The 24,783-nt window shown below is 44.4% G+C and overlaps 1 protein-coding gene across 1 annotated transcript in view; it reads left to right on the forward strand.

Moving 5' to 3' along the window:
• Window positions 1-21,829, forward strand: part of LOC147668873 (cytochrome P450 2C11-like) — a 197,986-nt gene extending 176,157 nt beyond the window's left edge. Inside the window, exon 8 of the mRNA XM_086948381.1 lies at window positions 21,627-21,829. Within this exon, the coding sequence (XP_086804507.1) occupies window positions 21,627-21,808 (182 nt within the window). The 3' untranslated portion in view covers window positions 21,809-21,829. The remainder of the gene's footprint in view (window positions 1-21,626) is intronic.
• Window positions 21,830-24,783: the final 2,954 nt, after the last annotated feature.

Consider the following 24,783-nt stretch of genomic DNA (forward strand, 5'->3'; position numbering starts at 1 on the left):
CTGTGTAGAGGGCGTTTCCGTAGTCCAACCTGCTGCTGACGAGGGGCTGGGTGACGTTCCTCTTATTTCAGTGGGGATCCACTTGTAGATCCTGTGGAGCATGTGGAGGGCGTTGAAGCAGGAGGAGGAGACGGCATTGACCTGTTTAGTCATGGAGAGGGTGGAGTCGAGGATGACCCCTAGGTTGTGTGCATGGTCGGTGGGTGTTGGAGTGGTTCCCAGTGCGGTCGGCCACCAGGAGTCGTCCCAGGCCAAAGGGGTGGATCCGAGGATGAGGACCTCCATCTTGTCCGAGTTCAGCTTCAGTCGGCTGTTCCTCATCCATTCAGCGACAGCCTTCATTTCTTCGTGAAGGTTGGTTTTGGCGGTGTGGGGGTCCTTGGTGAGGGAGAGGATCAGCTGGGTGTCATTGGCATAGGAGATGATGTTGAGGTTGTGCCGACCGGCGACATGGGTGAGCGGTGCCATGTAGATGTTAAACAGAGTTGGGCTGAGGGATGAGCCCTGGGGTACGCCGCAGATGATCTTGGTGGGTTCGGAGCGGAAGGGGGAAGGTGGACGCTCTGTGTTCTGCCAGAGAGGAAGGAGGTGGTCCAGTCCAGGGCCTTCTCTTGGATCCCGGCGTTGTGGAGGCGTGTTCGTTGTGTGTGGCGGCAGACCTTGTCGAAGGTGGCTGACAGGTCCAGGAGGATGAGGGCCGCCATTTCTACATTGTCCAGAACGTTCCTGATGTCATCGGTGGCGGGGATGAGGGCAGTCTCAGTGCTGTGGTTTCTGCAGAACCCGGACTGGGAAGGGTCCAGGATGTTGTTCTCCTCGAAGTACCAGGTCAGTTGTTCGTTGACGGTCTTCCCGATGACCTTTGCCAGGAATGGGAGCAGGGAGATTGGCCGGAAGTTATTGAGGTCCTTGAGGTCCTCCTTGGGTTTCTTGAGTAAGGCGTTGATCTCTGCATGCTTCTAACTCTACAGGAAGGTTACTGTCTCGAAGGAGGTGTTTATGGGTCTGATGGAGATCCGGGGTGGATGGTGTTCATGATCTTGATGGTGTCGTTGTCGTTGATGTTGGTCCAGGAGAGCAGGCGGTTGGTGGGGATGGTGGTCGTGGGGGTGGAGGTCTCAGTGGTTGTCTGGACGGTCGTGGCGTTGAAGCTGCCGTGGATGTCTGGGATCTTGCGGTAGAAGAAGGTGTCCAGCAAGTCGTACAGGTCTTGCGAGGGTGGGGCGTTGTTGGTGTTGGAGCTGGGGTTGGAGAGTTCCTTCATGATGTTGAAGAGCTCTTTGCTGTTGTGCGTGTCATTGTCTAGGCGGTCTTTGAAGATGGCCCTTTTGGCGGATCTGATGAGGTGATGGTGTCTGCGGGTGGCGTTCTTGTGGGCTGCGTTGCTGTCCGGTGTTCGTTCACTGAGCCAGATCTTCTCCAGCTTTTGGCAGGTTTGCTTGGAGGCCCGGAGGTCTTAAGTGACCCAGCTGGCTTTCTTGTTGGTGTGATTGTTGGAGGATTTCTTGATTGGGGTGAGGGTGTCTTGCGCAGTCGTTGATCCACTGTCTGAGGTTCCGGGCGGCGGTGTCGGGGTCGGTGGGTTCGGCGGGTGTGCTCTGGGTGAGGGTGGTGGTTAGCTGGTCTTAGGTGACTTTGCTTCAGCAGCGGCGAGGCATCTGTTGGGTGCGGTGGTGCGTTGTGGGTTTCTTGAAGGTGAAGTGGATGCAGCGATGGTCGGTCCAGTGGAGTTTGGTGGTGTGGTTGAAGGAGACATGGGGGCTTGCGGAGAAGATGGGGTCCAGCGTGTGACCGGCGGAGTGGGTGGGTGTTGTGACGAGTGTCTGAGTCCGAGGTTGGCTAGGTTGTCGATCAGGGTGGTGGAGTTGGTGTTGTTGTTGTTCTCGAGGTGGAAGTTCAGGTCCCTGAGGAGGATGTAGTCCGTGGAGGCGAGGGCTTGTGTGCTGATGAAGTCGGCGATGGAGTCGCTGAACTGTGGTCGGGGTCCGGGGGGTCTGTAGATGAGGGTTCCTCTGAGGGTGGTGTTGAGGTCGGTGTGGATCTGGTAGTGCAGGTGTTGGGCGGTGCTGAGGGTGTCGTCGGTGTTGGTCGAGACTCTGAGAGTGTTCCTGTGGACTATGGCTATTCCTCCTCTTGCTCCGTTGGTGCGGTCCCTGCCGGTGATCTTGTAGCCCACGGGATGGCTATGGCTATGTCAGGTGCCGAGGCGGGGTTCAGCCAGATCTCTGTCAGAAAAGAGACATCTGGGGAGGTTGAGTTGAGTAGGTCCCAGAGTTCAATGGCATGTTTGCGAGCAGAGTGTGTGTTGAGAAGGATGCATCTGAGGTGGTTGGGTTCTTTCCTGGTCGGCAGTATGGTGGGGTGGATGCTTGTGAAGCTGCATTTCCGGCAGGTGAATGCATTGCAAGATACCTTCAGCATGATGCATAGAAACATATTCTGCCTACCAGATCTATTGAACTCCCATCATAGAACATTTCTCAAAGCCCTTCAAAGCAGTAAAGGATGCAACATTTCACTACCATACTAATACATTCTTATCAAATAATGCTAATAAGCTTAATGTTCTGGCCATTTTAAGTGACTTTTTGTTCTTGTTAGAGGCTGATTCATCATAATTTGATACTCCTGTTGAATAAGCCTAAATAGCTCTACCAGGACAATGGTCCTTGAACTCTACTGCGTATTGTTATATTCTGGCTTTTTGGGTGAGAACCCACTATGTGCTCTTCAAATTGTTTTGGATGACCCTCTTGTAGAGAACAGCCATAGAACATGGTGGGGCTGCTGACTACACACTGAATAGTCTTTTTGAAGAACAATAGATGGTGGCAGATTATATGAGTTTGCAGGAGCACCACCATACTTATCTATGACCCTGAGAGATGGGCTGCAGCACTGCAGATGGATTATCAATTCGGGACCCCATGACCGGGGTCCTTCATTTCCTTTCAATGTTTTTGTTGGAGAACTAATTGTTTGTAAATACGTGGGAGTCCATATATTGTACTAAGGGTGTCCTTTTTAGGCACAGGATGAAGCATTTATTTCATGTAGGCCCTCTACTGAAAGATGCGACAATATACATGTTTTTGCCCCCAATTAATTCACTGCGCTCATTTGAAATTGTTAGAAGAATCTACATCCTTCCAAGCTGAAGAGCTACCTTGAACAACAAAAACTGCCTGAAACTGTTTTCGCTATCTGTGCAAGCCCCTCTACAGATCTGCCGAGAAGCAACTTCCCCTTCCCTGGATGTCCGAATTATGACATTCCGATGAAGAAACCTAGGTACCATTTAATGCTACCCATTCCCAGATCTGTCCATAAATGAACAGACATTATTCAGGATTTCTGATCTTTCTTTCTCTTATAAACATGGCCAGTTGGGAATTTCCCTCTCACTCCAATAAAGAACCACAGGAACAAAGTCTACAGACCTGGTACCTCATTCTGGTTGGCTGTGTCATAAAGGTGCCACAACTTTCTCTGCCTATGGCATCACAGAGGCGTTCCAAGCTTCCCCTAAATTGTAGACCTTAATAGCATGTAAAGGAAATATAGTTTCAGCCTAGAAGGGGTACCTGACCATTACCAGAAAGTAGCGTTGCAGTTCCCTATGAAACTAACACTACACCTAGGACAGAACACTGTGAAACACTGCTGTTTTTCCTAGTCTGGAATAATAGCTGCTAGACTGGTCTGAGAGGCGATACACTGTCTTCTGAATAAGCAGTAGGCTTGGCTGACTGTGGTATTTAAAGTGTACAAATCGAGTAATACAGCTTGCTTGAGGGGCACTAAGATCTGCACTATAGTTGACAGAGACCAGATGTGTGAATAAGTCACCATTACTATCACCTGATGGTCAAGGTGAATTGAAGGTTTGAAGGTTGGGTTTTGAAAGCCAACAATTGTAATGAGGTTGCTCTGCCTTGTGCCTTGTCTTACTTTGTTGTAGCCATAATAAACTTAAATGTGATCCTAAAATGGACACTTGGGCCCAGATTTGGAAAGACTTTGCATCAGTGTCACATTACTTTTTTAACATAAATCTGGGGCAGTGTGTTGTGCTGGTATTTACAATTCAATGAAGATTGTGATTTCCGTTGGAATGTAACCAATAAATATCGTAAAGCTGTACCTTGCATTACTTTGCATCAAGAGCACATTTTATCAGTGGTGTATGGTGACTATGCAACAACCCATTTGTTTTGATGCATGTCCTTAACTACAGAGATCTGTAGACAGGGATTTGTACCAAAATCCTGCTCCTCCTTGGGTCATGTGTAAAGAGGAGAATTATTTTATTTACTCTTCATTTTTCCCTCTTTGCACATGTGCTGCATGCTACCCCACACATACAAAGGCGAGAAATACTTTAAAGCATAGTTTTTATACTGGAAAGGACCCCTTCCCATACAAAAACGATGCACTCCACAACACAGACACCATGCACTATGATGCGAAGATCTCTGTGTTGGTGCGAGCAACATAAAGTAATAATGATAATAACCTGATTTGCAGCGTGCATGTCTACTGTAATTGAAATGTCCCAGCACTAGAATTTAGAATTCTGCAATATATTAAGATAAACTGCAAAATAAAGGTACAAACCAATTAAACTTAATTAAAAAGTAATATTTCTAACTGTTTCCTAAAGGAAGCAATGCAGATCTCTCAAACCAACTCTGATGGAGGCGTGTGTAGGGATATTTAATAACAATCGTGTTGCTGAGTTTTGGATTGTCTGTAGTCTGATATCTCTTGATTGTGAGAGACCTACATAGAGAACATTATAATAGTTTGGGGGAGATAATTCCAATGCTTGAATTGTGTTTTCTGGGCCAAAAAGGGTCAAAACCCAAATATCTTCTTGAGAGCCCTTAAAATTCAAAAACATTGTGGTGCTAGAGAATTGACTTAGTCTTCAAATGTAAGCTTTTGATCTAGCCAAATGCCTAGGATTTTATTCTTCTGTTTAGATGGGGAAGAGTGCCCAAACAAGAAGACCAACAGGAGGGGACCAAATATTAGTTTGGTTGACTAAAATTAAAACCTCCACCTAGTCCTTATTCAGTTTTAGACAGTTATCATCCATTCCTTTTACAACTTCCATAGGACATAGTGAATTTGAATTTGAAATTTGAATTTGAAAGCGGATTTCTAAAGCGCGTAGCTACCCTAGGGCGTCCCAGCGCTGACATAAAACCTATTATTCCAGAGGGGGGGAAGGGAAGGTGAGGAATTATGGGAAGAGCCATGTTTTTAGTTGCCTGCGGAAAGCGATCCAATTGTTCTCTCTCAAATGGACAGTGGAAGAGAATTCCACAATTTTGGGGCATAGTAGGAGAATAATCTCCCCCCAGATTGGGTCTTTTTTATTCTGGGGATACTGGCCAGAGAGAGAGAGTCCGACCTGAGTTGTCTGTTCGAGTGGTGGGGTTTGATGAGGGATCTCAGAATTGGCGGGCCTCCACCTTGCATTATCTTATGTGTAATGCATAGGGTCTTAAAGGTGACCCTTTCCTTGATCGGGAGCCAGTGGAGGCTTTTGAGGGCCGGTTTGGCCAAACATCTGGATGTGGTCCCTGTTAGGAGTCTGGCGGACGCGTTTTGGGTGTATTGCAGTCTTTTTATGACTGATGCAGGGGCTCCTAGATATAGGGCGTTTCCATAATCTAGTCTGGAGTTCACCAGACCCTGCATAAGCAGTTTCCTGGAATGGAAAGGGAGCAGATGGAGGATCTTCCGTGATTTTTGGATGAGCCCGAAGCAGATGCCAGAGGTTTTCCTAGCCTGGGTTTTAAAGTTGAGCTCTTGGTCCAGCCAGATACCGAGGCTCTTGACTTCTGCTTTGGGGGTGGGGGGTGAACCCATGCAGGGTGGCCAAGAGAGGGACGGGGGGGGGTTTACGTGGGTTGCCCAGGAAGAGGATCTCAGATTTCTCTCCATTTAACTTTAGGCGTGATTCACACATCCAATGGAAGATGTTTTCAAGGCAGTCTGCCAGATTGTCTAAGCTTTTACTTGACTGGTTTAAGGACACCACCAATTGGGTGTCATCGGCATACATGACTGTTTTTATGCCGAATCGGGCTATGATGTCCTCTAAGGGGGACATGTAGACATTAAAAAGCGTGGGGCTCAGGGAGGAGCCCTGGGGGACCCCACACTGTAGGGGAAGAGCCCTGGACAGAATTGGGCCATCCGACACCTGAAAGGTTCTACCTTCGAGGAAGGATTTGATCCAGGACAGGGCGGTACCAGATACTCCTGCCAAGCTGAACCGGTGGATGAGGTTGGAGTGATCCACCGTGTTGAAGGCGGCACTCAAGTCGAGGAGGATCACTGCCACTGATCCTCCTGCGTCTATGATGGTTCTTGCCTCTTCGACCACGGCTAATAATGAGGTGTCTGTTCCCTGTCCAGGTCTAAACTAGAATGTTTGGAGACAAGAAGCCTCTGCACAAGGGGAGGAGGTGGCGGGGAGTTGGGAGCAGATGAGAGGTGGGAGGGATTCAGGATGTTGCTAATTTTTGTAGCAAAGAATTCAGCTAGTTGATTGCATCTGGTGCCCGACTGGTCTGGTACGGGCACAGTGGTTTTTGTGAGGAGGCGCACGATGCGATAGGTTTCTTTGGAGGAGTTTGAAGCTGCCAGTATTTTTTTCTCGAAGAAGGTTGCCTGGGCGTTTTTTATACAGGTTTTATAATGTTTTATGGTGGATCTGTATTCGTTTTTGCTTTCAGTCGCCCAGTCCTTTCTCCAAAGGCGCTCAAGCTTTTTGCACTGTTTCCTGAGCAGGTGTAGTTCTTGGGTGAACCATGGGGATTTGAGGGTTCTCTTCTTACTGGGGAGGGGTTTGACTGGAAGGATAGCGTCCAAGGATTGATCGATCCATCCACTTAATTGGGCGTCTGCTCTGGATGGGTCAGGGTCCAGCGCTGGCAAAATAGCGGCAAGTGTTTGGGCCCATGAAGCCGTATCCAGTTTCTGCCACGGACGGGATGTTGCTTGGGCTGGGGGTCTCTCCGGTGCTTCGACCGACAGCTTGAGCTTAAAGGGAATTAAGAAGTGGTCTGACCAGGGGACAGGGATTGGGGTATTCACAGCTAATCTCGGGAGGTTTGTGAATATAGGGTCTAACAGGTGGCCCTTGGCGTGGGTTGGTTGGCTACTTTTTAGGTGAAGATTGAGGGAAGCTAGGTCGTTCTTGAGATCGGCGGCTATTTTGTTGCTTAGATCGTCGAAATGGAGATTTAAGTCTCCTAAGACCATGAAGTTAGGGGATAGGCAGGCCAGAGAGGTGGTGGTTTCCACAAGGGAATCGCAAAAAAGTTGTTGCTGTCCTGGGGGGCGGTAGACTAATATCCCCGAGAGGGTTGTTCCTGGCGGCAAGTGGATCGAGAAGTGGACGTTTTCACAGTCCTGGATTGGGCTGTCCTTAAGAAGGCAAGACAGGTACTCACTGTAGATGATTGCTATCCCACCTCCAGTCCCAGAGGGTCTATACTGGTGTTTGATAAGATAGCCTGGGGGGAGTGTTTGGATGATGTCTGGATCAGAGTTGGCATTGATCCAGGTCTCGGTGAGAAAGAGGATCTCAATCTCTGAGGCCTGTAAGAGTATGTTAATTTCTGCTTGGTGTTTCGGAAGAGATCGGCAGTTGAGTAGAGCCATATTTAGCCAACGTGGTTTCAGGGGGAGGTGTGGAGTAAGCCTAAATGGACAGTATGCACAGCAAGACTGTCCTTCCTTTAATGAGATAGTACTGCGACAGGGGGCAGTCAAGCCCCTTAGGTTGAGGAGGGTTTCCCGGGTATACCTTGGAGTGGCTGTAGCAAATGCAGGGGTCCTGGGCTCTGGGCTCGGTCTGGCGCGGACGGGCGCAGATGGGCTTGCCCTAGGCGCTCCCGCTGCGCTTCCGACAGATGCACATGTTTTATAGTAGGGGGGAAGGCGCTAGGGGGGGTGTGGCCTTGAAGTGGCGTGGCCTGGGTGCACGCCGGAGATGGCGGCAGCAAATGTTTGTTTAGACCAAAGTCCGCGACAGCGTTGAAATCGGCTGCGCGGGATGACAGAATGTGGGCTTCTGCCCCAAGTATAAGCTGAGAGTAAGGTGAGAATAAAATACAATTTTTAGAACATAAGTGACTCTCAAGATTTAAAAACACACCTGACGCTCCCGGCTTCCGCCTCAGGAGTAAGGTTCAGGACAGACGCTAGTTCTCAGCGCCTTTTAAGCTGGGCGGGGGGCGTGGCCTCAAAGGGGCATGGCCTGGGTGCACGCCGGAGATGGCGGCAGCAAATGTTTGTGTAGACCAAAGTCCGCGACAGCGTTGAAATCGGCTGCGCGGGATGACAGAATGTGGGCTCCTGCCCCAAGTACAAGCTGAGAGTGAGGTGAGAATAAAATACAATTTTTAGAACATAAGTGACTCTCAAGATTTAAAAACACACCTGACGCTCCCGGCTTCCGCCTCAGGAGTAAGGTTCAGGACAGACGCTAGTTCTCAGCGCCTTTTAAGCTGGGCGGGGGGGCGTGGCCTCGAAGGGGCGTGGCCTGGTGCACGCCGGAAATGGCGGCAGCAAATGTTTGTTTACACCAAAGTCCGCGACAGCGTTGAAATCGGCTGCGCGGGATGACAGAATGTGGGCTTCTGCCCCAAGTATAAGCTGAGAGTGAGGTGAGAATAAAATACAATTTTTAGAACATAAGTGACTCTCAAGATTTAAAAACACACCTGACGCTCCCGGCTTCCACCTCAGGAGTATAGTTCGAATTAGATAAAGTAGTAGATGTGGTGTTGCTCTGTACTCTTCCATTCATACAACACAGCACAACAACTTTACTTGTTGTGCTATGTTACTTTTTAGTAACTGGGGGCCTTGGTGTTTACTCTTTTATCCTTTATCTTTGAGGAGTGTCCCCTTGGCTACAGTGGAGTACCCATAACATCAGGGCTGGTCTGAACATCCAGCAGCAATGTACTCTTCCTGGAAATACCTTGTACTCTTCCTGGAAATATCTTGACTTGAATTTATGGTATCACCCTAAATCAAACCCTTTATATCTGTTCTTCTATTACGTGTGCATAAATAAGCAATAGTCCCTTATATATGGTGAACACCAATCAGCCCTATACATGCCCCAGGTCCCGTGCCCCATTACTAATCACTGCAGTGCACCTTTTCTCTGCCCCTGGCATCCCACCAGCGCTCCAAGCTTCCCCTAAATTATTCAACTTAGTATCCTCTAAAGGACACAGCACCGAAACCGCCCTTATTGCAGCGACAGACGACATCCGAACACTACTGGACAACGGAGAAACAGTTGCCCTCATCCTACTCGACCTTTCTGCCGCCTTCGACAGAGTCTGTCATAGCACCCTCATACAACGCCTCAGCAACATCGGCATACAAGGAAAAGCCTTAGACTGGATCATATCGTTCATCGCCGGAAGAACCCAGAGAGTCCGACTCCCCCCATTCATATCAGAGGCCACCGAAGTCATCTGCGGAGTACCACAAGGATCATCACTCAGTCCCACCCTTTTCAACGTTTACATGAGCCCCCTCTCATCCATCGCGCGACAACACAACCTTAACATCATCTCTTACGCTGACGACACCCAGCTGATCCTCTCCCTTACCAAAGACCCTAACACCTCCAAAACCAATCTTCATGAAGGCATGAAAGAAGTAGCCGAATGGATGAAAAACAGCCGCCTAAAACTTAACTCAGACAAAACGGAAGTCCTCATCCTAGGATCATCCCCCTCTGCCTGGGACGACTCATGGTGGCCATCAGCCCTGGGCACGGCACCCATACCCACAGACCACGCACGTAACCTAGGCTTCATCCTAGACTCCTCCCTCACGAGCACCAGACAAGTCAACGCCGTCTCATCCTCTTGCTTCAACGTACTTCGTATACTCAAAAAAATCTTTTGTTGGATCCCCACCGAAACAAGAAAGACGGTCACCCACGCACTGGTCACCAGCCGACTGGACTATGGAAACACCCTCTACGCCGGAACCATATCCAAATTACAGAAAAACTCCAACGCATCGGAAACGCATCAGCCAGACTCATATTGGACATCCCGCGCCAAGCTCACATTACTGGTCTCCTGAAAGACCTCCACTGGCTTCCCGTCCCGTTCTCCTCACCCACACACACAAGGCCCTCTACAAACTAGGACCCGAATGCCTCAACACACGACTGTCCTTCTACACACCGACCCGCCAACTAAGATCCTCCAATCAAGCCCTCGCCGCAGTTCCGCGCATCCACAAATCCACCATGGGAGGAAGATCCTTCTCCTACTTGGCGGCCAAAACCTGGAATTCTCTCACCAATCACCTCCGCCTTACCCAGAACCACATTTCCTTCAGGAAGGAACTTAAAACCTGGCTATTTGATAAATAATGCCCCCCTCCCCCAAGCGCCTTGAGACCCTCTGGGTGAGTAGTGCGCTATACAAATTCCTGAACTTGAACTTGAGGGGTATCAGACCATTACCAGAAAGTTATCATGCATTTCTCTTCATATACAATTTTACAGTTTACAACTTCTGCTGGTGCTGGTTGTACGTTTCCAACCCATCCCCATTTTCTGTTGGCACCCTGAATGTTTATGAACTCCCCTGATCCCCGTAATTGTGTCTGGTTATACCTCTTTGACAAGTCTAGAGCATGTAGCTCTTATACACCAAACACCTAATCACTAAATTAACCTGGGCACCACCCCCTGGTAGCTATGGCACAGAGCAGAAAGGCTTAACTTAGATTCATTTTTTTTTATTTTTTTTTTTATTGAAAGTTCATGACAATAGTATATCCAATAAATACAAGAAAAAACACATTAATACATAGAGACAAAATAAGTATACATCAAAGATATTAAAAAACAGGTAAGAAAAACCGATAATGTAGGAAGAGTGATAATATAACTGTGGAGGACAGGAGGGAATTTCTACATTGGTACTAAGAACTGAGGCACGTAATTTTCGACCGCCTCCATGCTGCAACGGGCGACCACAGCCTTAGCCCCATATCCCTGGATTTCACTCCCTTCAGTGCATACAGCTCCGATTCGATGTTATGAATCCCGAGCAGCCTGCAGATCCACATCTGAAAGGATGGGGCATCAGAGTCTTTCCATGCAGCAGCAATTAATATTCTAAAAACAGCTATTGCTAAAAACACAAGTGCCTCAGCCTCGATGCTTAAACCCTGTTTGGCGTCAAACCCGAATATTAAAAGTGTAGGGGATAGGTCGATCTTGACAGCTAGCAGCCCCTCTAAAAACTTTGCAATTTCGTTCTTAATTGGCCCTAGCTTTTCACAGCTGCAAAACATGTGAGGCAGATCCGCAGGGCCCTTACCACATCTAGGACAGTTGTTATCCACTCTCTTACCCCAATCATACAGTTTTGCCGGTGTATAGTATAAGTTAAATAGGGTTTTAAAATGCTGTGCTCTTAGGTTTGATGAGCGTAAAAACCTTTTATCCATAAGGATGGCTCTATCCAGATCGATATCGGGATCGTTCAGTTTCCCAGCCCAGGTAGCCTCTGTCTTGAGCATATCATCCGGCAGAGTTCCCAAGAATATTGCATATATTTTCCTTATACGGCGACCCCCACCCTTCAAATAATCTAATAGTATACATTCTTTTGATATATCTATCACAGGTCTTTTGGATTTAATTGTGTTAGTCAATTGTATATATTTGAAATCTTGAGGGCCTAGAAGTGAATATCGTGTCTTTAGGAGTTCAAGAGGCCTCAGAACATTCTTTACCATAACTTGACCCAATGTAGTGATTCCCTGCATTTCCCAGTGTCTCCAAGAACGATCTCTGCTTAAATGCGGGAATAACCCTGATTTCCAAAGAAGAGTATGTTTATTAAACTTAGGAATACTCTGGTTCTTTTGTATTGCCAGCCATACCACCCGGATATCTTCCAATATTTTGTAGCCTGGGGATTTGAAAAAACGTTTATCGTAGTTCCTTAGCAGTATACCATACGCCTCATTTCCTAGTGCTAACTGGTATATGGATGGGATAGTACACCGGGAGTGTATCGTATCAGCAGGGAAAAAAAGTATAGCCATATCAGTGAGGAGACAAGACCAGTGATATAATTTTAAGTTAGGTATACCCAATCCTCCCTGTTCTTGAGGTAGAGACATAAATTTAATTGATCTCCTCACCTTACCGTATTGCCAAAGGAAGTTCATAAAAATAGCCTCCATCTCCCTGATCAGGATATCGTCTATTTTAAAGGGGATTGACCTAAACTTATATAGGATTTTTGGGAACATTGCCATTTTAATGACATTGGCCCTACCTATAATTGATAAGTGTAGAGTATCGATTCTTTTTAGGTCCTGTTTCATTTTCAACAGTAGTGGTGAGAAGTTATCTTTAATGATTTCCTGTATCTGGGCATTAATTGTGATTCCCAGATATACTACCGAATCCACATATCTATCATCCAATTTAGTTATTTGGTTTGAGCATAATACCTGTGTTTTTGCCACATTAATTCTATAACCAGAGACATTCCCAAAATCAGAGGTGATGTTGATTATTTCTCTCATAGCACTAGCTGGATCGACAGTGGTGATAGCTATGTCGTCCGCATATGCGAGGATTTTGGTATCAAGACCATTGATGATAATTGGTTTAATATTAATATTGCTCATAATGCGGCAAATCAGGGGATCGATATACAGTGCAAATAGGATGGGTGAACACGGACACCCTTGTCTCGTCCCTCTTGAAATCTGAATGGGGTTGGAGGCCTCGCCCATTGACTGAATGCTAGCTATTGGATTGTGATACATGGCCTTAATACCCTGAAGAAAACGGGGACCAAATCCTTTGCCGACCAATACTTCCCAGAGAAAGCTCCACCTGACCCGGTCGAACGCTTTCTCTGCGTCGAGGAGGATCATCGCGATCCCCCCCTCCCCCCGAGCATGCAAGTCAAACAAAGTTATGGCTCTTTTGATATGGTCGGTGGTACCTCTGCCAGGGATAAAGCCATGCTGCCAGGGAGAGACAAGGCCCGCAATGATCCTACCCATCCGTGAGGCCAATATTTTAGCGTAAAGTTTATTATCGCTATTAATTAGTGATATAGGCCGATAGGAGCCCGGGCTCTCCTTGGGTTTGCCCTTTTTATGAAAGACAACGATATTGGTTTTAGTCCAGGATTCGGGTATAATACCTGTGTTGATAACCCCATTAAATAGATCTAGCAAGAGAGGGGCCGTTTCTTCCCTCAGGCATTTATAGACTTCAAGAGGTATAAAATCGGGCCCTGCTGCCTTACCAGCAGAAAGATCTTTTAATGCCTGGAGAAGCTCCTCCATAGAAATTTCCTGTTCTAAGGATTTCCTCTCATTGGACGTCAGTTTAAGACCTGTATCCTGCCAATTAATACCATAATGTGCTGTATCTGCCTCCTCCTTATAGAGGACCTGATAGAAACGCCTAAAGACCTCTATAATTTCTATTGGTTTTGTATACATCTGCTCGCCCTCTTTGATCTCAGTAATAATATTTTTTGAGGTGGCCTGTCTTATCCGAAGCGCTAGAGCCCTGCCAGCATTCTCGCCTGTTTCATACATGCCTAATCTACGGGTCTGATATTCTGCTGCAGCCTTCTTTGCTAAATGTCGCTGAATATCTGCTTTAATAGTATTTAGGCTCTCTAGGCTCTGTGACCCCTGGCTCCCATGACAGACATCCCTCCTGTGTTGCTCCTCTGCCTTCACCAGTTTAACCAAAAGACATTCCCTATCCTCCTTCATTTTTTTCCAAAGCCGTGCAGAGAAACTAATTGTCTCCCCTCTTAAACCAGCCTTAAAACTATCCCAGACCGTACCGCGGGAAGCGCTGTATCTATTAGCATCAAAAAAGGACTTGGACTTAACTTAGATTCAATGTGTAAAGTATTTATGCAGTATCAAAACAGTAATAAAGTAAAAACACAGCAAAATAAAAATTCAGATGCTATTTAGAAAAATAGAGAATATTTGAATACAGAAAATGACACCAAGACAAAAAAATCCAAAAACGGAAACTGGAGATATGAATTTTTTTAAGTTTAATTGAAAGATAGTGCTAAAAAGCGTTAAGCACAAACCATGGTTAACTGGTATAGGTAGTCTAGGGCATAGGCACGAGGTCAGCTGATAGTGATAGAGTTGAGTTCATATGAAAGGACCAGGATCTACCCGGTCAGAGGTTTTTTCTTGTGACCTAGGGCCAGATGTTAACGAATTTCGGCCGTTACCGACCGGTAATAGGCTTTTCTTATGTAGGGGGCTGAAATTAAGGATTCAGTAATTTACCGAATCAGTAATTTAAGGAATCGGTAAATTACCGTTTTGTTTCAATAACTTTTATTTTGGTCACCAGGACCATAAAAAGTAAACACAATCACAGAATACAGACACATTACCGATTTCTTAAATACTGATTCGATAAATTACCAAATTCCTAATGTAGGGAGCACTTAAATGAGTGCTTATCCCATGTTAGGATTTGTTATTTACCACCAACTACAAGTTGGTGGTAAATAACGAAAAAAAACAAAAAGCAATTTAATGCAAATTGCTTCAGTGCCTTCGGGCATGTATGTCTGCAACATGTGCACCCATAAACAATTGAGGGGTGCAACAGGGTGTCAAAGTGAAACCCTGCCACCCTTCAATGTGTTCCCCCTTTTCCGAATCGGTATTTACCGATTCTGTTATTGACATTCATTCCTATGGGCCTCCAGGCCAATAGGAATGAATGGCAATTACTGAATCGGTAAATACCGATTCGGTAAATACCGAATCTTAACGATTCAGTAACTTTTACCGAATTTTTAGCTACATAGCATTTACCGATTCGTAAATACCGAATCGGTAAAATTCCGTATTTACGAATCGGTAAATACTATTTACCTACATCTAGCCCTTAGTCTCAAAGATGGAAGTCAAAAATATTCAGTGGCGTAAGGTAACAGGCTATTACTGAAGAATGCTCCACGAGGTCAGATAGTTGGTGCACATAGTCCCAGTAAATCTGAGTTGGAGAAATTACAATATCTTGCTCAGAAAAGGCACCTCTCCGGCCAGATACTTTTAGTGACATCTCCCAGTCAAGATTTGTACATTCATTCTTAGTCATTTTTTTGAAGCTCAGATTCCTCCAGCAGGCCAAGGCTGCAGGCTGAAGCCTAATAGGGTTCCACAAAGCCAGATACTGTTTTTGTCAGGTCCCGCTGAACCAGATTTGCTGATGTTTTACCCCTGTAAATGGGAGAAGCCTGAATCTTCAACCCAGCAGCAATGCACCATGGTCGGATTGACTTGGCTGGTTGGTGCCAGTCCTCTGGAGGACTTAGGAGCCAAAAACGTTCCAAGTCCCAGGCATTTCAGGGGTGGTAAGTGATGTCCAGCCAGACACAGCCAAAAATTCCAGAACTAGGGAGTAGGACTTGGGGGGTGTGGGTCAGGAATCACTCTAGCAGAGGCCACCCACATATTCCAGGCAGGTCAATTTGGAACTGATCAAGTGTCAAGTAGGTTGAGCAGGATATCAGCCCTATGAACCTGGGAGTCATTTCTTTTTCTGGCCACAAGAGAGAGCAGGTCTACTCCTTCAGTGCACTTCTTAGGTCACAGACAACAAGTCCAGTCTCCTTCTGTACTTTTATAAAGCATTCTATGGGGGCTACCTGGGATGCTACATTTATGCCTGGCACCAGCTTGTGGGTGGGGGTGACAAAGTGGGTGACACCTGGCCATTCCATAACCAAATGTGTAAAGTGTTTCTTGGATTACCCTACCCACGTTTGCAGCATATCCTATGTGTCCTACTGCAAACAATTCCACAGTGCCTCTCTCTGCCCCAAATCTAAGGTGGTGAAACCTTCTCCCCTTTCTCATAGCCTGTGAGCCCACTAGCGGTTTAGCCAGGGTAATGAGTAGCCCGTCCTCTGTGGTCTTTCCAAACCCCTTTAGTCAGCAATTCCTATCCCACTTCAATTGGTGCCTGCCTGACTCGGGAATGATAGAAGGGGCCTGTCCAGGTGTCATATGACATCTGCCTGTGACAGGATAGGTCCCTCTGAAGTAAATTAAGGTCCTTGGCACAAACCAAACCGTAATCCTGCCAGAGGAACAAAAACCCCTCTTGATAGAAATTAGGTCTCTAGTGGGCAATGCTTTGCACTACCTTTCCTTTTAGTCAGGATAAGGAAGATACACTACTGAAATAACCCCTCCTCACCCCCTTGGCAGCTTGGCACGAGCAGTCAGGCGGATCTCAGAGGCAGTGTGTAAAGCATTTGCACTTAACCGACAGTAATACAGCAAAAACACTACAAAAGGATACCACACCAGTTTAGAAAAATAACCAATATTTTTCTGTGCAAACAAGACCAAATCGATAATAGACCAACATACAGTATTCAAAAATAGGCGCTCTGCAAGAAGTTCCTTGAAGCTGGTAGCTCTGTCCGGACCGGCATTAGTGTCAGCAAACTTGTTAACAGTACCTCTGGTTCCTACTGACCTCGTCGGTGTCGGCCGGTCGTGGCAACCATTGCGGTTGCAATGTGAAGGATAGCGGTGCGGTATGCGGTGCCCTCAAGTTTGCTGTGCAGGCAAAGGCTCGGTGACAGTCGTCCAGCAGCATTGGTGAGACCAGGGCTGCGGTGCTGACAGATCAATTGAGACAGAGAAAGTACCCGGATAGGGTAATAAACTCAGCAATGAAGAGGGCACGAAACAGCAACCGAGTGGCCCTCCTGGAAGATAGGGCACCGAGAGACAATACTCAAGCAAAACCAGTGTGTGTCACCACGTACAGCTCACACTCTAACCACATATCAAAAATGATTAATAAACATTGGAGGATACTCACCAGCGGAGCGCTCGACCTAGAAAAAACACTTTTTGCCCAAAGGACATTCTAGTGCACACTAGACCACAGACTGTACCTGATCAACAGCTCAGGCTACAGGGGATACAAGGACATCATCCCTGTACCAACTGCAGCAGTTGCCACCTTACAAAAAAGAGCCGCAACCTCACTTTCAGGAATGGAAGCCAATAGGAACAACGCAAATTCACAAATTGCAACAGTAGGAACGTAGTGTACCTGATCACTTGTCCTTGCAATTTGGAAAATGTGGGCATGACCACAAAGGCTGTCAAAATAAGGATGAACGAACACAAAAGCAATATCAGATGTAAAAAATCTTCCACAAAGATGGCAGGCCACTATCTGAAGGACCAACACTGTGTCAATGACCTACATTGGACTATAATCGAACAGTTACCCTCAGAAGCAGGCCTTTTTGAAAAGGAACAAAGATGGGTCTTCCGTTTGGGCACAAACATAGAAGGCCTTAACGATGCAATACCATGGGGCAGACTGCAATGAAACACAACCTACATCAGACCGATGATCCCCATGTAAGGGCACCACCCACTGTTCAGTACTGAAGGGGATCCACCCAGATTGCCGCTTTATTTTGATGTGAATCATCAAGACCCTTTCAATAACACCCCCAATACTGTATGAATATTCTATCCTGATGTCAAATGGGTAACTAATCAACTTTTTGAGCCAAACTGTACCATCTTGTACATAAGCCACATTTTTGCGATCATTTAGGCAGCGATCCTACCAATAATTAGCAACCATATTTGCACTCTCATTGTCATGGGAAAAGTTTCAGTTTTTTCACCTGCTCTCTCATAATGTTAGAGACACTTCGTATCCCAAAATCATTCGGAAACAAATCCACACCCGCGGTTTCTATCACGCATGCGCGAGGACGAGTGTCCGACCTCTGCACATGCGCGGTAGCACCTCTCTCGGAACCATAACAAGCGAGCATGCGCAGGACCAGCACCCTGATCCCTCGCACACTACCGGTAAAAGACATGACAATTAGCCCATATTTGGGCAAATATCCTTCTTTAATTTACTCACTAAATTAACAATTAAGCAGGCTAACGTGAGTATAAAAGGGCCGACCACTCCTCACAACGGCACAACCAGCGGAGCCGCGTTGAGGGGAAGAGGGCACATCGCATCCTGCAATAATCGTGAGTTATCAAATATCCTCAGACGAGGAAGGACAACAGGAGAACTCTGTAAGTAGATGAACCTACACAAGATTTCCTTGTGTTTCTACATCGCTGAACGTAGCATGAGAAAAAAACCCCAACAACACGCATAAGGCTCATGAGGCATTTTGATCAAAATCATGAAGTAAGACTATTTCTATGCTGTTTTTATCCTCACACTACAGGATCATAAGGAACCAACAAATATCCAATATGTGTGTTATGTTTGTTATGTGTGTTTGTCCTACCTTTTGTCACTTCATTCACAGGGTGCACGATCACTGGAGGCAATCGGCAACCCTTCACACTTTTTGTCTTTAGGTCACTGTTACCTTTATGACAGCCTAACAACCTTGTGAGAAAATATTTCTTATGCTTTTCTCTCCATCCAGGTCTATAATACACGCCAGATGGGCGAATAAGACTACATTACTGAACTACTAACTAGGTACATAACACCTATAGTTCACTCCCCTTTTTTGTAGAATACACTTTAACATTTAAATTCATGTGAGTAAGGTGTGGAACTTTGTACAATTCCCGTCCTGAAGAAGGAGTTTTTGACTCCGAAACATGTCCAAGTACATGCACTAACGAGGTTGATATACATAATTATACACTAGCAACCTCCCACTTGCACCCCCTTTTAATGATATCAGCCGGGGGCTTAATAAAAGTCTATTTTTCACCCCACGAGCCAGGTATTTTTCAACTCTCACCACTTCACCACTCACATTTATTACCCCACACACATCCACACATAGTCCACAGATAGTGCTCCCACGTAGTCGTCGGTCATAGCACGCTGCATCCCGTAGAGGGGTGCGAAGACCCCGATGATGAAGCATGACACCAAGGGGCCTGTTGGTGCGTGAGGGGTAATTAAACAACACTGTGTGCTCCCCACCATAGTAGGGACCACCAACCCTCCTGTCTTAGTGGATTCCAATTTGTTTTTGAAGGAAGCAGCAGGCCAACACGCCAGAGCATGCAGCAAAGTAGTAGTTCCTCCTGGCAGCTTATCCAGCTCTTATTCCTGGCAGGTTCGTGAGTTCAACAGTAATCTAAATTTTTGGGGTCTGGACCCAATATTTATAGTCAGTTTCTCTTTGTTCTTTTGGGCAGAGAGTTTCTGTGCTCAGCCCAAACTAGTTCTGTCCTCTCTGGTCCAGCTTCCCGGCAGGAGGTGGAGACAGCATTGTCCAAGGGAGACATGGCCTATTCAGGTGCAAGGGAAATCTCCTCCCACCACTCTAAATGCAGGCCGGGCCTATTCAGGTGCCAATAAAACTCCTCCTACTACTCTGAATGCAGCCCAGGTATATTCAGCCCATCCCTGACTCATCCAGAAAAGACAGGGCATACTTTGCCCTCCCCCCCAGTGCCTTTCTACAGTGAATGCACATCACAGCCCCTGTAACTCCACAGCCAGACAATCAACCCACAAACCAGTAGAGGCACACAGGCACTGCACCCTGCCCAAAATGGTACCTTGGGCCTACCTTAGGGGTGACTCACATGTAATAAAAGGTATGACCTGGCGATTGGGTGCACTTGCCAGGTCCACATGGCAGTAGAGACTGCATGTAGACAATGCAGCGGCAGGAGTGAGAATCCTTTGAAAGGCTGCTTTTATGGGTGGCACAATCAATGCTGCAGGTTCACTAGCAGCAGTTGATTTACAGGTCCTGGAACACCTGGTGTACTTTACTAGGGACTTACCAGTAAATCAAATAAGCCAATCATGGAAACACCAATCCAGAACATAACTTACATTAGCAGTGGTAAAGTGCCCAATGTCCTCAAACCAACAAAAACAGGGTAAAAAACAGAAGGGCAAAAAGTCTGGGGTAAACCAGCTGAAAAAGCAACACCTCCTCACACCCATACCTTTGTATCTGCTCTTTAAGCAGTTTTAACACCCCATCAAGGCTTGAGCACTCAGAGGGGTGCTGCTGGACTTAACTTTCTAAACATACATTTTCCTTAACATGTTTTAACAATTCAACTTCACCATTAAATTGTAATTTAATAAAAGTTTGATCATGCTTTTAGCTAGTCCCTTCCCTGGGAAATCAGATTTAATATTTAATATTGTTTACCAATGTTTCTCTATCAGCCAGCCAGCGTTCTTACAGTGAAAATAACTTTTGGGGGCTAGACACATTAAGGGCATTTTAACATTACATATTGGCTTGGCCTGCTTTTAAATACCATGCACCCTGTCTTATGAGCTATAAGGCACACACCAGTTGATTTATTAATATTTAAAAGTAAGGTTTTGATCTGTCAAAAGGGTTTACTATAACAGGTTGAATTGCAGTCTTTACACTACTACAGCCAGGTTGCAATGGAAGACTGAAGCCATGTTTGCACTACCACTGTAGAGAATTGCACAATAAGTGCTGGAGTCCTCTAGGGGCATGTCACCTACGGCACCTGGATACTACCTAGTACCATAAAATAAGGTCTTATTGGTAAGTTAAATATGCCGATTAGGAGAATACCGATTTAACAATGTCTGAATGGGGAGCACAGTACCCTTATTACTGGTTAGCAGGAAAAAAGTTCACATAGAAAACATATATATTGCTGTCTTTCACAGCAGTAAATCTCTGTCCATTTTCACTATGAGAAATGATCTTCAGATGGTTTGGGAAAACTACCACCCCTACAAGTTTGTGGGTTCTCACCACAATTTGTAGGCATGCTCTTCCCTAGCGCATACTGCATGAAGATTATTATGAACTTAAAATGCTGACATCCTGGTAGAATTATACATGTACTTTTAAGAAAACTTTATATGGGTTCAATGCTATAATTCCTTATTTCTTGAATGATGACCAGATTAAGCCTTCTATAATGAACATTTGCATAGGCCCTGAACTCAGAGATTGATTACGTGTTTAGTACTGTTCAATGCAATTTTGCAATTCCATTTTACCACATCATAAGATCAAAAATGTAATTTGCATCAAATGATCACTGTAAAGACATTTGTCACTTGTTTGTTTTTACAAATATTTTCTGACACCTGAGCAGTCTGTGAAATCAGAAATGTTGATGTAAAATTTTCATAAATCTGTTGCAAGCTATGTACCCTAGCTTTGTACTGATAAAGGAAGACCTAAACCACTGCATGTGGATAGTAAATGACCAAGGAAATAAAGTATTTATTGCCAACCTTGTGGCCGGGCTGGATTTAACCTTGCTTTTCATCTGCCATATATAAAAATTATCTCATGCAGGCACAGTTTAAACAAATAAGGAACATTTCATCGTTATAGTCTAAATAAAACGTCACTGTATATTCTACATAGTAAGCTGCTGTAATGCATAGTTCTGAACTTTCTCCCATTTGTGCAATATAACTACAGTTATGTAGAAATTGGTTGATTAATTCAATATACACTTCTGTTGCATCTGTTTTCAATGGTATTTTTACTTACTTGACTTTTTCTACACTCCAGGAAGAAGGATTTGTCTTGGTGAGGGACTTGCAAAAATGGAGCTCTTTCTATATCTCACCACCATCCTGCAGAACTTCACCCTCAAATGTGACGGTGATCCCAAGGACCTCGATCCCACTCCTCTAATGAGCGGCTTTGGAAATTACCCCCGACCTTACCAGCTCTCCCTCCTCCCACGCTAGTGTTACCTGGGGAGAAAATGTCTTCCAGCATATAGTTAAAATGTATTGAAAAAAGTCCTAATTGTTGGCCTGTCTCACCTGCAAGTTGCCTAATTGGTTCTCTGCAAATAATGTTTCAGAAACAGACATATCAAACAATCTTTTAGTGCTATAAAGTAGAATAAGAGGGCCTTAATATATTTAAAGACTCTGGAGCCGTGTAATTTAATGCTCCATACATTTATACACCACACTATACTCACCAAAAATATCATTCTGTGTGCACTGTTTTAATAAAAGGGTTTAGTAAGTATATACCTGTAATAGAGTGCCAGATTTATATAGCAGAACAATTATCAATGTATTTGCTTTTGCTAACCCTGTTCATGACTCTGCAAGTACCTTTTCAAGAAGTGCTCACTAGTTAGAATGGTGGTTTTGTTTATTTTTGAGTACTGTTAGATTAGTCAATTAAACTGAATCTTGGCCATGGATATGCAGTGTGTGGATGGGGGAGAGCCTTCTGTACCAAGCAGACCTGATTGTTGCTAATTACAGGGCCATGCAGCTGTGTACCTTTTTGTTCAACGCAGACAACCTGCTCTCAGATGACAACGTCTTCTAATTGGACAGTCCCAAGGAAGATGATGGGAAGAATCTGTGGAATCTTCTATTGTGTATTATTTGTCTGTTCTTTAGTCTAGTTTGCAGATAAGTCCTGACTATGCTGAGAAAAGTCCTTTGTCCAACTCTGTCGGCTTCCTTTGCCAAGGGTGTTGAACTTCATGCTTGAACACCAGTGCCTTTTCCCAGAACCTTACTTTAGTTCTTCCAATGCTGACACCATTCTCTTTGATATCTCCCTTTGCCCCTTTTTATTCTTTATTTAGAATAAGGAAGCTCCTATATGGATCCAATCCACCTTGTTATTCTGTACTCTATGTCATTATATTTTGCAGCTTTTTCTTTATAATATACATTTTCAGATTACATGATAAAAATAAATGTATACACATCTGATAAACTGATTTACTAAATGATTGTTTATACCTTTTATTAAATTTGCTAATAAAACCTTTATGGTTTGGACACTGTCCTCCATGTGTTTTTTTTGGAGCCGCATTGGTTTCACTGTTATTGACATTTTTTGCTGATGCTAGCTCCTTTCATACCCGTCTAATTGGCAACTGAAGGCCCATACAACCTGTGAGGACTCCTGGTGAATGACTACACAAGAGCTTTTAGATACAGGGAGATCTGCTGGGTCAATCTCTATGGACCCACTCACTGGATCTTAATTGTGATGCAAAGAGTTTAGTTGCATCCAGAATAGAATAACAATTTATGGATAAATCATTGTCCTTTCAATGTGCAAGAAGGAAATCATTTCCACTACCCTCTGCAAGACTCATACTCTCATGAATCTATGCTCATATTCTAAAACATTTGTACGACATGGTCACTATACCCATTAGCCATGTAAGGTGTATTCCCTATATTAGCTTCTTTTGTTTTAGTTCTCAAATATTTGTGCTGTGCCCTTAGCTCTTGAGTATTCTAAAGGCACTAGGCATCTTACCACTGCTAGGGTTTAATATGTTAAATTATCCAACATAAAGATTTCTAGATTCACTTCATTTAGTATTCATTTGGAATAACACTTTTCATTCAAATAATATTGTAGATCAGGGATTGTCCAAAGTTGGTCAATGTCTAAGGTCATCCTTGCGATATTATCAGGATAATCACTGTCTCAGTGCAGTGCTCTCAATAAGAATAATAATTAGAAAGATTATTAATAATTAGAATGATTATATCATCTGTCTCTTCCATCAAGTCAAGTTTATTCATTTAGTTCTTCTGAACCTAACAATAATGTGACTATATAAACCCATTCCACATAACAGAAAGAGACAATAAAACATAGCTTATAATATCGCTTTTAGTGTTATAAATGTGTTACCAAATTATGTATTATAAATTCTTCTGTTATAATGATCAGATTACTTATAAAGTGTAATGTTTGTTGAGCATTTAAAATTGTATTAGAAGTAAATCTGCTATGTAGAAACTGTCATCTCAAAGTAAATAATGCTGAACACACAAATATGTGATTTAAATCTTGTAGAGCTAGCTTAATATAGTGATAAGAATGAAATATATCCTTTATTAAGATACTGTTTTGCCACATTTACATTTATTTGCAGACCATTAATTCTTTGACTTGAAAGAAATATGCGTAAATTATAGTTGTTGAATAATAGCATATAAGACTACATTGATACCCTGTCCAAAAATACACTTCCATCGTGCAATAACACTGTGTTCATAATTTGCTTTTTCTATTAATATTTTGTATAGCCATGCAAATTGATTTTGATGATAGAGGAAAAATTTACACCAGATTGTAATTCTAATTTGCTAATGGCAAATTATTATTACTAGAGTAAAATATTTATAATTATTCTGCTAAAGCTCCTCTTTAGTTAAGTTTCACAGCAAACTAGGTGGTGCATTAGCAATATTATGGGCTTATCTTGCTATTGCCTCATAAGGATTAAAGATACGGGCCTTCTATGCAAGCTCTAAGCATAAGGGTTGTATTGGGAGACCTTAAAGTACCCCTGCAGGTTTTTTTTAACATCTTTGTTTCAACCCATTTTATACGCATTTTCTCAGTAATACCGGCTGAATACTCCAGAAGTCTGAGTGTACTACAGTGCTATTGAAATTCGCAATAAGTTGGAAGGAATATCCAGGGAAACTAGTAGTCATCGCATTGTAGCCCTACACATTTTATAAGAACCTGTTCAAAAGTTCATAAATGTGGAGAAGACTTGTTGACTCTGCTTTCACTAACATTAACAGCAATGTCATTATCCCATGTAACATAGGCACGATTTAGGGGAAGCCAATTTGCTCCAGGAGAAGGAACGGCTCTTCTTCTACCCAAGCTTGGAGTTGTTGTAGAACATAAGCTATAAATGCTTTGTCAA

Source organism: Lissotriton vulgaris, unplaced genomic scaffold (genome assembly GCF_964263255.1).
Source record: "Lissotriton vulgaris unplaced genomic scaffold, aLisVul1.2 SCAFFOLD_626, whole genome shotgun sequence".
Taxonomy (NCBI): Eukaryota; Metazoa; Chordata; class Amphibia; order Caudata; family Salamandridae; genus Lissotriton; species Lissotriton vulgaris.